This window comes from Lissotriton helveticus, chromosome 2_1, assembly GCF_964261635.1.
Source record: "Lissotriton helveticus chromosome 2_1, aLisHel1.1, whole genome shotgun sequence".
NCBI classification, from domain to species: domain Eukaryota; kingdom Metazoa; phylum Chordata; class Amphibia; order Caudata; family Salamandridae; genus Lissotriton; species Lissotriton helveticus.
In genome coordinates this window covers 436,802,053-436,816,311 of record NC_136059.1, presented here as the reverse complement: position 1 = coordinate 436,816,311, position 14,259 = coordinate 436,802,053, and the positions used below count along the sequence as shown (strand labels likewise).

Genomic DNA, 14,259 nt, shown 5'->3' with positions numbered 1-14,259 from the left:
GCAGTCGTTTCGGGCCTACGAGGTAGCCATGTCCTCCCACCGGGTCCCTGAGAGAGATTGGGGAGCGGGGTTGTGGGGGTGGTTCCTTATTGAGGGGCGGGACACCCTGCTAGATCTTCCCTCCGAAGATTACAATTCCTATTCCCACATGAAAGAGGATTAGCCTTGTCTGCTCGTGCCACGCAACCTAGAGGGTGAGCAGGGGTTATTCTTACGGAGTAGTTCCCTTGCCCTGACTAGAGGAGAAGGTCCCTGCTTGTCGCAAGTGCATACCTATGCCAACCAGAGACCTCGAATTCTAACACATTGCAACACACAAATGTTCTTTGGAGAGTCAGGGTTGTCATGTTCTGAAGTTGTACAGACATTTGTTACCCTGTGAGGTTAGAGGTGCAAATGGTGCACTGTGAGCTAGCAGGACTATTATGTTGTCCAACAAACGCACAGTTTTACCAATGAGGCACATGCCAAAAGCACAGTGGCTGCCCTGGGCAGAATAATTCAGATTGATCCCAATGGGACGGGTCAGATGAGGCTCTGAAATTGGTAACAAAGAAGCTTCCCAAATCTAAATGAGGCGGGGATCAGCAAGCTGGACAGTAAGGGATATGCACCAGTTAAAGGTAGATATCTCAATTCCACACACTTCTGCAGGACCACCTGCACAATATGAAAACATATGTTGCTTGATTCATGGATTTTGTATACATAAGCTCCACATAGGTGAACAGAAATAAGAATGCACAAAAACAAAAAGAAATCCTGATTTACACGGATCACATATGAATCCAGATAGCCACATATGAATGCAGAAAATCCACTATTGTGATACACGCAAGACATTCAGACGTTTATGATAAGGAGCACAATTAATGGGCCATTCAAATTCAACCGGTAAATAATTAACCTTCAGGAAAATATGTAATTTTGAAAATGTGTATTTTAAAATAATTTACTCATGTTGAATATTTTACACACACAGTGGAAATTTCACCTGATTCTTTGTCAATGTGTTCACCTCTGCTATATAATTTGGTAACCACCAGTATAAACAGTTCATGTCTCTTGGGGCTCATATCCGACATGCCCCAAAAAACGTTTTACATTTTAAGAAAGAGCTAAAAAATATTGGCTGCACTCTCTTCTCAGTCTAGTGCCTTGAGGCATTCTTGGCTCTATAGTGCACTATATAAATGTGCTATCTACCTAGCCATCTAATCTTATACAAGAAGGCAGTCTAAACCCAACATAGGAGTGATCCTAAGGTAGAAGGTTATGCTATGGTTTTTGCATCATTGCAAAAGAGATTTAGAAATAATTTTAGTCTCACATTTCTAAAGTCCTCTTAAACGATGCATAATGCATCTCTCCATTTTTGCTTATTCAGAAATTAACACACTTACCCCTCTAGCATCAGAAGAACTAGCCATTAGCTCCATCCATCCTTCAAAGGTAGCCTGAATATGAAATACAAATAGAGGATGTTAACTGAATTTACTGACTCTTTATTTAGTTTATTCAAATGAATTATTGCTAATAGATAGTTATGTGTGTTGCTCATAAATTTCCATACAATTTTTTTCTTTCTGTACATTGTAAGCCTATGTTAGTCAAAGTTCTGGACCAATTATTTAAATTCATTAGGTAAAATGACAATGTGCACATATCCATCTGTAGAAAGTACCCTGACAAATATATAATTAGTAATATGTCAAATATCTTTCATGCATGCACATATTCAAATCCCACAACGTTCCTCTGATTGCACAACAACTAGAGAGCCATAACTAGCACGCTCATGCACCTTGCTCTTTGTATGGGTATTTGAGCACCACGGATTTCTTCCATGAAATTAACTGCAAATTACACACACACACACACACAGACACAACCACACACACACACACACACACACACTTCCAAACAAGGAGTCAAATTGAAGACAATTGTGTATGACAGCTAACATATGGCCAAGAAGCAATGATAGTGATAACATTTATAGCGCATAGTAAACATGTTGTGGGCAAATACATTACATAGTGAAAGACACTTTAGAAAAAACATGGAGGGCCTCATTTACGAGAAGTGGCGCATCGCTGCGTGAAAGCAGCGATGCGTCACTTCTCAGTGCGCCCTCCTTGCGAAACCAATGATGTGTCATATTTACAATATGACGCATCATGTCGCAAGGAAGGACAAGGAAGGTCAGCACAAAAGTGGTTTAAAAGGACATAAAGGTGTCCCCACAAAGAATGGACCGATGATCAACGTCCAGTGACAAGAGTCATCACCCAAGTGGAATCTAGTAATTTTTGTTTTTAACACAGCATGCCATCAATTGGGCGGAAAAGGTAAAGTTACAATGTTGTATCTTCAATTTCTTGTGGGAGATTCAACGTTTTTACAGAACCCTAGGAACACACTCACATTGCTTGTAATAGTCTAATACAAATTTAAAAGTGAACTTCAAACTAATAGAGTTCAATTTCTAAAGGACTAGAGGAAAAACTTTGTATAAAAAAACATGCATAAATTCAAAGAAGAGAGAGATGTATTTTCCACACTATGTCTTGTAAAAATATATATTTGCACTTTATTACATCACATTTATTTTACAATTTTACAATGTTAAAATCACATGATCACACATTTAAAAAAATTCATCTTTTTATAAAAACAAAGAATCAAAACAGTCGACGCGGCGTTTCGGTAATTTTTGATGGTAGACCTTCCTCAGGACTGATTCTTATTCATTGAAGATGTTATTCCTTCAATCAATGGTCATATTGCCTTCCCATGTATCAATTGTGGGTTTCGGGATCATAGACCGTGTTGCACCAGGTAAGATTATACTGTTCCTCTATAGTAGGGGAGATTTACTCAAACTTCCATGAAGTAGTTAGTTTTCCCCTCGATTCTTCCACTCAGCACGTATATTTCTGGTTTCGTTATTCCGTTTGCCGTATCTTTGACTACCAGGAGGAGCCACCGTTTTCAGATTACTGGTTGCTGTCTCTTTCCCTTTATGATTTGGGTGTTTGAGTACGGGTTCAGGTTCAGTGCAAGGGTCCGTTTTAAATTCGGTCCGTTTTCATGCTCCAGAGCCTCCCGAAACCCACAATTGATACATGGGAAGGCAATATGACCATTGATTGAAGGAATAACATCTTCAATGAATAAGAATCAGTCCTGAGGAAGGTCTACCATCAAAAATTACCGAAACGCCGCGTCGACTGTTTTGATTCTTTGTTTTTATAAAAAGATGAATTTTTTTAAATGTGTGATCATGTGATTTTAACATTGTAAAATTGTAAAATAAATGTGATGTAATAAAGTGCAAATATATATTTTTACAAGACATAGTGTGGAAAATACATCTCTCTCTTCTTTGAATTTATGCATGTTTTTTTATACAAAGTTTTTCCTCTAGTCCTTTAGAAATTGAACTCTATTAGTTTGAAGTTCACTTTTAAATTTGTATTAGACTATTACAAGCAATGTGAGTGTGTTCCTAGGGTTCTGTAAAAACGTTGAATCTCCCACAAGAAATTGAAGATACAACATTGTAACTTTACCTTTTCCGCCCAATTGATGGCATGCTGTGTTAAAAACAAAAATTACTAGATTCCACTTGGGTGATGACTCTTGTCACTGGACGTTGATCATCGGTCCATTCTTTGTGGGGACACCTTTATGTCCTTTTAAACGTTGTTTCCCCCCCAGTCCCCTACAAGTCTGAGCGGGGTCCTCCTTTACTTTATGACAGCACAAAAGTGGTGCATTGATGGAGTTGTGTCGGAATCCTGACGCAACTCCAGCAATGTTCCTTTCACATGGGGTAAGCCCCATGTGAAAGGGCCTGCATCACCCTCATGCCTGCCATGAGGCAGGCGTAAGGTTTTGACGCATTGGCGTCCTAGAAGTGGCACAGCAAAATCTCATAGATTTCGCTGCGCCACTCCTATGACCCTTTCTTGCGGGGGAACGCCCATCCTGCATATATTATACCTGGCGCAGGTATAATGTAGCACAGGGGTTTATGAAGTGACTCATCTACCTAGATGCGTCACTTCGTAAATATGGCGCAACATGGTGCATTTTTTATGCCACTGGTGCATCACCAAAAGTGATGCACCAGTGGCGCAAAAGTGATGCAGGGGCTCATAAATAAGCCCCGGAGTTTCTATCTGAGCCTTAATGGCACACAAAGTCACTGGGAACTTCACAGCAGAATATACACACACTCACATTAGCTGAATGCTAGGAAAAAAGGCATTTAGGATTCAGCATTCCAAAGATGCATCTAGTTGGTAATTATGCAAATATTGCTTCACTCATTTGTTTGGAAATAAACACAATACACAACACTATGAATGCTCACAGTCCTGCCTAATGGTCACAGTCCTTCCTATACCACACTTACAAAGGACTTGCAATGCAACTCCTCTGTAAGTAGAACTGCATGTTACCAAAGTCAGCCGGTGTGTTGCCCACAACAGGCCTCCTAACGATAGATAGTACACACTGAAGATATATCTGACCCCATTCACAGCATGATTCTCACCATGCAAAGGTGACACTGGCTAGCCATTGTGACCTCTAGAAAAGCAATCACTATCTACTTTGCATCTGATACTTACAAACAACCCACCCACACCTATACCGCATCCTACTGAATCCAGCAAATTAGCACATACTCCTCCCAGATTAGGATTCTAAAATAACTAATTCACTACAAGTTGGTTTCCGTACTCATTCTGTACATGTCTGTGCCATGAACTGGTTTCAGTATACATTCAGATAAATGTATTCACCTCTACAGCTGCATACTCTCACAATTGACCAGAACATCAAGAGGGCACATTCAAGGACGACCTCACAAAGCAGCAGCCCATGGCTTCCCCCTACACAGTCATCAGGCTACAACAGCACGTTTCTCTAAGCACTGGAGACAACACCCAGTGACACCACCTTGTACCACACATGCTGTTACAAGCATGAGGCCTGGTTTCACCTAAGAGGAAAAGATGCTCCTATCCTTTGAAATTGAGCTTAATGTGCAGCTGTTCTTGAAACAAACATCATACCCTCGAAAAAAAACACAGAGGGTGACAAATCCAGGCAATTGTGAGCAATGGCTCAACGGTAATACTGGGTCAAAACTAATATTCAAATACTTGCAGATTACATAACAGTGAAGAAATTGCCTCTTCAAAGGACCATAATTTCTCCGGTACCTTTGTAATTTACATCGGAGTCCCCTGGCACTTTTGGTATTTTTGTTACAATAATATGATAGTGAATCTTATATTATGCATATGACACACAACCTATCTGTTTGTAACCCAATTCAGATATGAATTACCCGGATGTCGCCACTGTGCTAGAGATGACCCAAAATAATGGATGAAATCTACCTTTTTATAAACTTAGCCTAGTAGGACCAATAAGATAAACATCTGGGAACCTAACCCTTGGCCATATACTTTGGGCCCCTGTTCTATTCCTGTGGACATTGCCCGCTATCTTGGCATCATATTTGACTCCAATCAATCTTTACAGTCTCTGACCTCAGCTAGTACACAATCCTGTTTTTTGTCACTGAAACAACTCATAGGGATTTTTTCCATATCGCTCTTTTACCTAAAGAGTTGATGTAGCTAACTCATTTATCCAGTGACATGAGGATTATCGGAATTATGTGTACCTGGGTCTCCCAAACTGCAAAATACGGCAGTTAGGCTGGTTATTACCTTGTCACCTTTCACAGTGAACAACAGTATTAGTTATGTGAATACAAGTTTACAGTTCAAGATAATCTGCCTAATGCACAAAACATTCAATGCCATCTTTTCTGCTCTGACAGATTCGTGAAACATTCACCCACTTGACTATTGAGATCACTTTTCTTGTGCCAAACAAAAAAATCCCACAGTAGGGAGGTGGATCGTATTGCATTCGAGGATCAGCACTCTGAAATTAACTTCTGTTGACATTTTCGATAAATGTGACCATTTCAAATCGTGCAATACATTTAACAACATGGGGCCTCATTTATGAGGCTGTGCGTCACTTTTACACTGCCGGTGCGTCACTTTGTGTGACGCACCAGCAGCGTAAAAAATGTGCCTTGTTGCACCATATTTACAAAGTGACGCATCTAGGTAGATGCGTCACTTTGTAAACCCCTGCGCTACATTATACCTACGCCAGGTGTAATGTATGCAAGGAGGGCGTATTGACGCAAGGAAGGGTCGTAGAAGTGACGCAGTGAAATCTATGAGATTTCACTGCGTCACTTTTAGGACGCCGTTGCATCAAAATATTGCGCCTGCCTCACAGCAGGTGTAAGACTGACGCAGGCCCTTTCACATGGGGCTTGCCCCATATGAAAGGGCGCATTGCTGGAGTTGAGTCACTTTTGAGACACACTCCAGCAATGCGTCACTTTTGCGCTTACAGATACGTCAGAAATACTGACGTATCTGTAACTCCTTGCGACATGATGCGTCATATTGTAGTGTAGTTCCTATCATCCCAATAGGCTCTGCGCATTGGAATAATACCTACAGCAGTAAAGGCCTAGGCCAGACGTTAACTAGGTCTACTACTGTCGATACTAGACTTAAAGTTTTGGGTTTGCCAGCTTAGCTCAGAGTTCACTAGAAACTTTCTCGAATGTTCAAGGAGGACTTAACTTCCCTGATTAGACAAGAAGGGATTTAGTTTCTGACAACCATAGAACATGACAACTTTGCTCTCCCCTAATCAAGAGTAAATCTCGAGAGTCGTGTGAACAAAAGGCAATTTATTTTACTCAGTCAGTACGTGCATTCTTAGTCTCATCAGAATGTAGAGAAAAGGAAGAGACGGGCGTGTTCAATAAAAAGGTGTTATTTATTGATCAGTCTCTTTTCTCATACAAGAGAAATGGATCGATATTATTGCAATACTTATAGCTAAGTAAAGTGCATACATTAAAAGCAATAGTATAAAATAATACTGTAAAAACATTGATATGGTTTCTAAGCCATAAGATGTTTTAAAATGAATAAAATATATTACAAACACATATACATTTGACTAAACGTGCTCAACTGGTGTTTCTAGATACGCCTACCCCGTGTACCTGACCTAAGCCTAATACGTGGGCGGGAATAGAAAGTTACAGTTTAAGTTAAGTTTGTTTTTGCCAAGTGAATAACTAAAGAATTCTCTGTGAGGGGTTATTCAGTTCTGTACCTGGAAGTTAGGATGAATGAGGAATGGTATCTCTCTCTCTGGTCTCGATATTCCAGGCTGCCTGCGAGGGCTACCCAGAAACGCCGGTGCTGGATTCTCGGCAGGAGAAATCAGCGCGTCTCTCAGCGCGTCAGGAAGGCGGGGCTGCTGCCAGCGGGGTCTGCTCTGCTCTTGGCTTCGGCAAGTATGGCTGCTCCGTCTCGTCACCACGCGTGTGTTTGCATAGGGCAAGATCGGTAATATTTATACCTTTAAGGTGCCGAGATTGACGTAAGGATGGACATAGATACGTCAATAAGGATGTCATACGACTTGCTCGTTAGCACATTCTTTTACTGAAGTTCTCGGTGAAATCAAAACAATGGCCGCAGGGTTTTGCCCAGGTTGTCATAGGTTTGATTTGTTATGAGAACTCCGTATGCCTTATCAGGGGCTGGAGGAATATCGCTTGTCTAATTAGATCGCAAGCGTTATGACCTAATCAGATAACACGTTCCTGTGCCGTAGTGTGACTGCGTCAGATAACGGTATCTGCATCATGGGGGTTTTCTGCCTCATGGGCTGACTGCTAGTTAACTTGTTGGTTTGTTTAACTAGAATAGGGTCAGGAATAGGGGGATCGATTCAGAACCTATAGGAATACATGACACCCTCTCCACGCTAACTATGGACATATTTACTAATCTAGGCATAGTATAACATAGTACAACATACTATAGAGTAGTGTGTATACCTTACTACCCCAAAATACATAAATGCATTTTGAAATTCTTCAAATATATACGGAAAATTTGCAGACATATATATTGTATGCACTCAAGCTATGGAATAATGCTAAAGTAATCACGCATTTGTATACATTATTGCTTATTTGGTATATGAGAATTACACATGAAATGGTTTCTCAAATACAGAAAAAAGTTTCGAGACCATTCCATCACAGAATAAAATATTTGTGAACATACCAGCGGGCAGCTAAAGTCTATAAAGTATCTAAAAATAGAAATCTTAGTTCTTTAGGAATAGTTTCTTACTTTAAGCAGAAGATAAGTGTCCCGAAAAACCGAAAAAAAGAATTGGGGCTTCTGAAAGAGTTGCTGTCCGTGAACTGGAGTGAAAAATAGTTCATGTGACTTTATTATTTAAAGTTGAAGGCCGAATTCAGGGAACGCCGTGTGCGAGCTTGCTCAAAAGTCTCTATTTCTGTTCGGGTGAGAACATCATATCATTTAGGCTTTCGAAAAAACTGTCAACAGCTTCCTGGGAAAGTTCTACTGACTCGGAAATAGGTGTAATCATGCATTCTTGTGCATGATTGTCTCCATTGACATTCTGATTCGCATTGCTGACAGAAGGTCGTACCTGTTCGATGCTGCTTTCATCTTGAACTTCACTACCCATCAATCGCAGTGGTGAAGCTTCCACGAATGCCGTCATCAGGATTGGTAGCCTTTGAGGGCAGCACAAAGCATGAACCTTGATCGGGCTCAACAATGTTTCTGCATCCATCGGCGCATCCGATTGTAGCGTCAGACATGTGTCTAACACGCATTCTTCTCCGCATAGCAGACACCTCAATACAGGTAAAACACATCTTTGCCACATTGGTCGAAATGATAGAAACCAAGTCATGTTCAGGTGAGTCCCAGGATTTTTGATATCCGGTCCCGGTATCCAATGGCTAGGATTGTTTCTTCTCTTGTCGCCAGAGTTTTGTCTGTGACATGGGTTGCCATAACGAAAAATAAGGACTAAGAATAGAATTCCTGCAATTAGTCCCAAGATCAGGGGAAGTCCGCCAAAAATCGAATGGACGAAATCTGGAAAAATACCCAGTATGGCTTTGAATGGTGTTAATGCCATTGAAAATACTGTCTTAAATACCTTTGAGACCCCATTGGTATCAGAAATATTTAAGATTTCATTCAGGATTTCCGCGAAATGTACGGGGGAATTAGTTGATAATAATGTATGTATCTCTGCAGTCGTCCTTGCGACTTGTAGATCATACGTTTCTTTTGATGACGAGAGCCTGGTAGGCGTCTGAAGAAGCACTGTTTTCATTCTGCTTAAAGTATCTATTCGAATAGAAGTAATTTTCAAATCGGGCCATGCCCTTGCCTCCCTGTCTGGGAAGGAGCGGGGGAACAACGAGCGTCCACAGCACTTGACCTTCGCAGTGGTAGTTACTAGATAAGGAGTCCCGGGCATAAGACTACAACATCTGCGGTCTACAATTAGAATGTAATTCCCATTATAGAGTCTTTGAAAGAATGGTTCTATTTCTGTTGCAGGTGCGCCTTGCTGGTGACATGAAAGGTTGTATGAATTCCCTTCACAGGCTCCATGCAAACTAATTCCGTTACATAGAAGTGTGCCACTTAGTGACATCGCACAATTGTTGCCACTAAGAAACACTTTCTGTCCTTTATTACTGACACATGCATGTGAATAGGGCAGGTTCCATGTTGTTTTAAGGTACCCCTTTCCCAATTTCTCGTACATGCCAGCCTGTATATATTTTTGGCAGTATTGAAACCTGAAGGTTGAGATTGGAATATTTATTATCCCATGTATTATCCATTCACTGACAGGTCGTTCTGACATTGTCACTGGTAATCTTTCGAGTTTTTCAATGCTCAAGATTGTATAATCAGCACCCTTTTGTGCCATACTGATTTGTCTATCAGTAAGGTTAAAGATTTGGAATAATGACGTTGTGTTGATTAGACGCCAAGGCACATAGCCTGAACGCAGATTTTGTTACGTCCAGCCAAGCTGTACAATAGAACGCAATTGTGACTGACCGTGTTGTAATAACAGTAAGTCTTGCGATAATATATCGATTGCTGAAGACACAATGCTGTCCAAAGAAAAAATTCTGGAGGACAGAGTCATTAACCCATTGTCCACTACAGAAAGTGATTTTTCCAAATTAATACGGTCAATTTCCCGTATTCTCTCTGCTGTTTCAATTTGAGTAACCTTCCAGGCCTCATTGTATGCTGCATATACAGAGGCTGCTATGAAACGCTTTTGACGCTGTTTGCGTGGTCCCATAGTGAAATCACGCAAGTTAGCACCATCAGTAAGTAAAGTTAGGTGTTGCTTAATTTCTGCCAGTGTGGAAGTTTGTAGCCATTGAAGGCATAATTTGCCCACACTGTAGGTGGTTATTATCCCTGGGTGATGTCTTTGAGGATATCTAGGGTCTGGCCTGGTCATTTTGAACCCCTGCGTTTTGTTCAGGAATCTGTCTTGACAGTTATTAGTATCTGTGGGCCAGATCAACCACTGTTTCCAATCAGGATGTGTTCTGTTTTGGTTTAATATATGGTTTACGTCTATCTCTTCATCTGTATCAGAGTTATTGCTAAACATTGTTGGCTTTGGAATGGACGGTTTATTTAAATCTTTGATTTTGGCTAAGCCAAGACAGGTGGTCTGTTGAACAGTGTCATTTAAAAATATCATTTGTTCTGGGATCATGCAGGCTCTAAACAAAGCTTCTATACCCTGTACTTGCCAATCTTTTGTACCCCAAACACTTTTCAATTCAACATTTTTGTCCCAATAATCAAATCCAAAGGTATTCATTTTTTCAAAGAATGAGTCTGAATATAACAATTTTGTGTTGGTTATCATGGTCTTGGTCCCTGTCTTATTTGATAATTTAAAATAAAATGCTTCAGCATTACTTGTGTTAAAACCTGAAAAATATGAATATTTGTCGTAAACGGTTCTTGAGCTCCCTTTTGGAGGTGTTGCACAATGTTCCCATTGATTATAGTTTAAAACATTTCTAGGTTGTGCAGATCTATGTAAAAAATGGTTACCATAGTGGTTATAACAGTACATACTATCATAATTGGTAGAACCCTGCAAATAATCATGTTTGGTAAATTTAGCAGACATTACTAAATCAGACATCATATTATTAATGCTTTCGAAGTCCCAATCATCAGCAAATGAGTTTGGTTTTACAAAGTCACCCAAGGAGATCTTAATTTGGTGTGGATATTTCAGGATCTCGACCGGACCATAAATTTCATAGTCAGTGTTGTCCCAGGCTACCCCACCAGGTATCGGATTGGCTGTGAAGTTGGCTGAAGAAAGTTCTCTTTTCTCGACGTGTGAAGATGTGTGTGGTTTGAGGATCAAGTTGATTTTCTGACTTGCTGTGTCCATTCTTGCATATTTTCCCTCAATAAAGCGTCCCAATGTTAGTATCATGATGAGCCAAAGTATGAGGATAAATGCACCAAAACCCACCCAAAATTCAATCCATGGAGAAATCAGATATGTTTCTTTCAGTTGTTTCAAAAGTTCTTTGGCTTTATCTTTAAAGGTTTTTGATGATGGCTGTGTCTTTGATTCACTGAAGCCTTCAGAGGAATCATCGAAGTTTATGAAGTAGCCAGATGCTGTTCTGTCAATTGTTCCAATTGCTTCAGGATTACTGTTTCTTGCATTTTCACTTGGTACTTCATTATAGATTGGTGTGTCTCTGCTAAATGTTTTTATTTGGGTTTTCAGAGGTCTGAGTTCTATTGCATTGTTGCATAGTCCTTGTTGTTCTTCTGTAGGCGTTTCGAATGTGATGAGCCTCTTCGTTAGGACCTCTGTACTGGTAGCAAACCTTGGTGTTCTGCTACTTATTGGGAGTCCACTTGGCCTACTGTTTGTTATCGGCCACATGTTGTGGTTTTACCAGGTCGATGGATACAACTCGGTACTCCTTTTTACCAGCAAGTGGCGGTAGTACAACTGATCTTGTCCCGTTGACAGACAAGACAGGAACTGCTTTTCTGTAAGAAGGCCCAAATTCCTTCTTCACCGCGATCTTCTCCCTGACTAGATTCCCGACTTTAGGAATCCAGACAGGTCTTGCTGGGACAGGTGGTGGTTCTTCAGTGGTTGTTGGCTGTTGTATCAACTTTATGTTGCTCAGGTCTTTTCTTGTTTTGTTTAAGTCCTGCAAAATAGCCAAACGGTCTTTGATATCAAAGCTTTTTTCTTTCACCACTGAAGTCTGACTGTCAAGGTCAGAGATAATCATCCTAGTTCCGAATAATAATTCGTACGGACTGAATCCCTTCAGAGAATTTCTTGGCAAGTTATTGAGACTACGTTGGACACTTATTAGATGTTTGACCCACCCAGCTCCCGTACCTAATATCCTTTCCGTTATAGATTGCTTTATGCCTTGGTTTTTTCTTTACACCATCCCGTACCCTCAGGAAGGAAGTGAGAAGATTCCCGCTGGGCTATGCTCATTTGGCCATGTTTCCCCCCATGCTTGAGGGCTAGAGTGGAGACAATGGTCAAACATAGCATGCTCTTAGCGTATATGCCATTTAGACTCGCAAATCTTTGTATAACAGTCCGGACGTCAGCCGAGTGCTGGTGATCTACATTATAAGTGGAACTAGCCTGTATAAGTTAATCGCAACCCTTCCTTTTTACTCCTGATTTTTCCTGGAGTAAACCGACGAGGTATTAAACTGTTTCTCTCCCCACTGCGATCTCTGTTGCAGTTTGGGCAGTTTTTTACAAACATGGTGTGACGCAGGCTCATGCCTGGCCACCAGTACCTTGATTGTAATTCTTCCAGAGAATTTTTTAGTTTGAGGTGTCTGAGACCCTCGCCCATATGTGCGTCTGCGATTAACAAGTTTCTCCTGTCCATGTTTGGAATCACTCTATCCCCCACTCCAGGGATTCGAGCAAAAGGGACGGAGTTTGCATCGATTATGTATGTATAATTGAGTGGATAGTTGATCGGTAACGCTGAGCAGTCGCCTTTTGATGACGTTTTCACTGCCAGCACTGTTTCACCGTCAATGTATTTTAATGTACGCTTTTTTCGATCTACGGGAGCCGTTTTAGTTGCTGCCGCTGTGGCTGTTTCAGCCAATGAATTCCCTGCAACGTGAACGCCATCACGCTGATGACTCAGTGAGTGTGTCACGTGAGTCTTTGGTAGTTCTTTTTGTAAAAGAGCTATTTGTTCCCAGAGCAGTTTCTGCTTTATTGGTGCATTTGTGTCATCTTTGTAACCGTTTTGAATCCATGTCTGCAAATCCTTGTTATATGATTTGACGCAGTAATATGAATCTGACACTATAAGTGTCGGGAATTCGCGATCCGCATTATCTAGCGCCATTTTCAATGCTATTATTTCTGTTTGTTGTTCAGAATTAGTTTCTACTGAGTGTGTTTTTGTTAATAGAGGTTTTAGTTTACCTCCGCGCCACACTTCTTTTGTAATCCCACATGTGGGGTTGTATGCTTGTTCTCCCCAAACGGGAGGTTGAGCATGTCCGTCTGTATAAATTACACAGGCGTAATGTCGTAAAGGCAGAATATCGATTGGCAGAGGATATGTTTCTTCATATTCTAGATTTTTCAATTCTTCTAGTTCTTAGAAAATTGTCAACCAGGCTATACTTGATAATTCATATCCTACGTACAAGACTGTTAGATGGGCAATTCTGGATTTTTTAAAATTGAATTTGTAACCCTCTGCTGCGAACCCAAGTATTATGGTGTTCACTCTCTTCAAGTGAGTCTCCAAGTCATCATCTGTTAAGTAAATGTCATCGACATAAGATAATGCTTCATCATCATATAGTTGTAGTAATTCTGTTACTCTCGCTGAGAATACCCCCGGGCTGTTCTTGTACCCCTGGGCTAACCGACAGAATTGTTTTTGAGTGCCATTTATTGAGAATGCAGTTAAATATCTGCTCTCTGGTGCTATGTTTTGACAAAAGAATCCATTAGAGATGTCCAAGGTTGTTTTGTATTTTTTGCACACTATGTTATTCATTAGTGCAGCACTGTGTGAGTTTTGCACTGCAAAAGTTTTGCAACATGTGTTAAGGTGTCGGTAATCCAAAACTAGACGATATGAATTGTCTGGTTTGGAGACCGGAAACAAAGGGTTGTTCATTTGTGAGGTGCAAGTTTCAATCACCCCCTGGTATTCTAGCTGATCTAGTATTTCATTTACCT

General features: G+C 40.6%; 1 protein-coding gene across 1 annotated transcript in view; it reads right to left on the bottom strand.

Moving 5' to 3' along the window:
* Positions 1–14,259, bottom strand: part of LOC144818033 (sodium channel protein 1 brain-like) — a 488,227-nt gene that overhangs the window by 330,526 nt on the left and 143,442 nt on the right. The window contains exon 5 of the mRNA XM_078675065.1: positions 1,404–1,457. Within this exon, the coding sequence (XP_078531191.1) occupies positions 1,404–1,457 (54 nt within the window). The remainder of the gene's footprint in view (positions 1–1,403; positions 1,458–14,259) is intronic.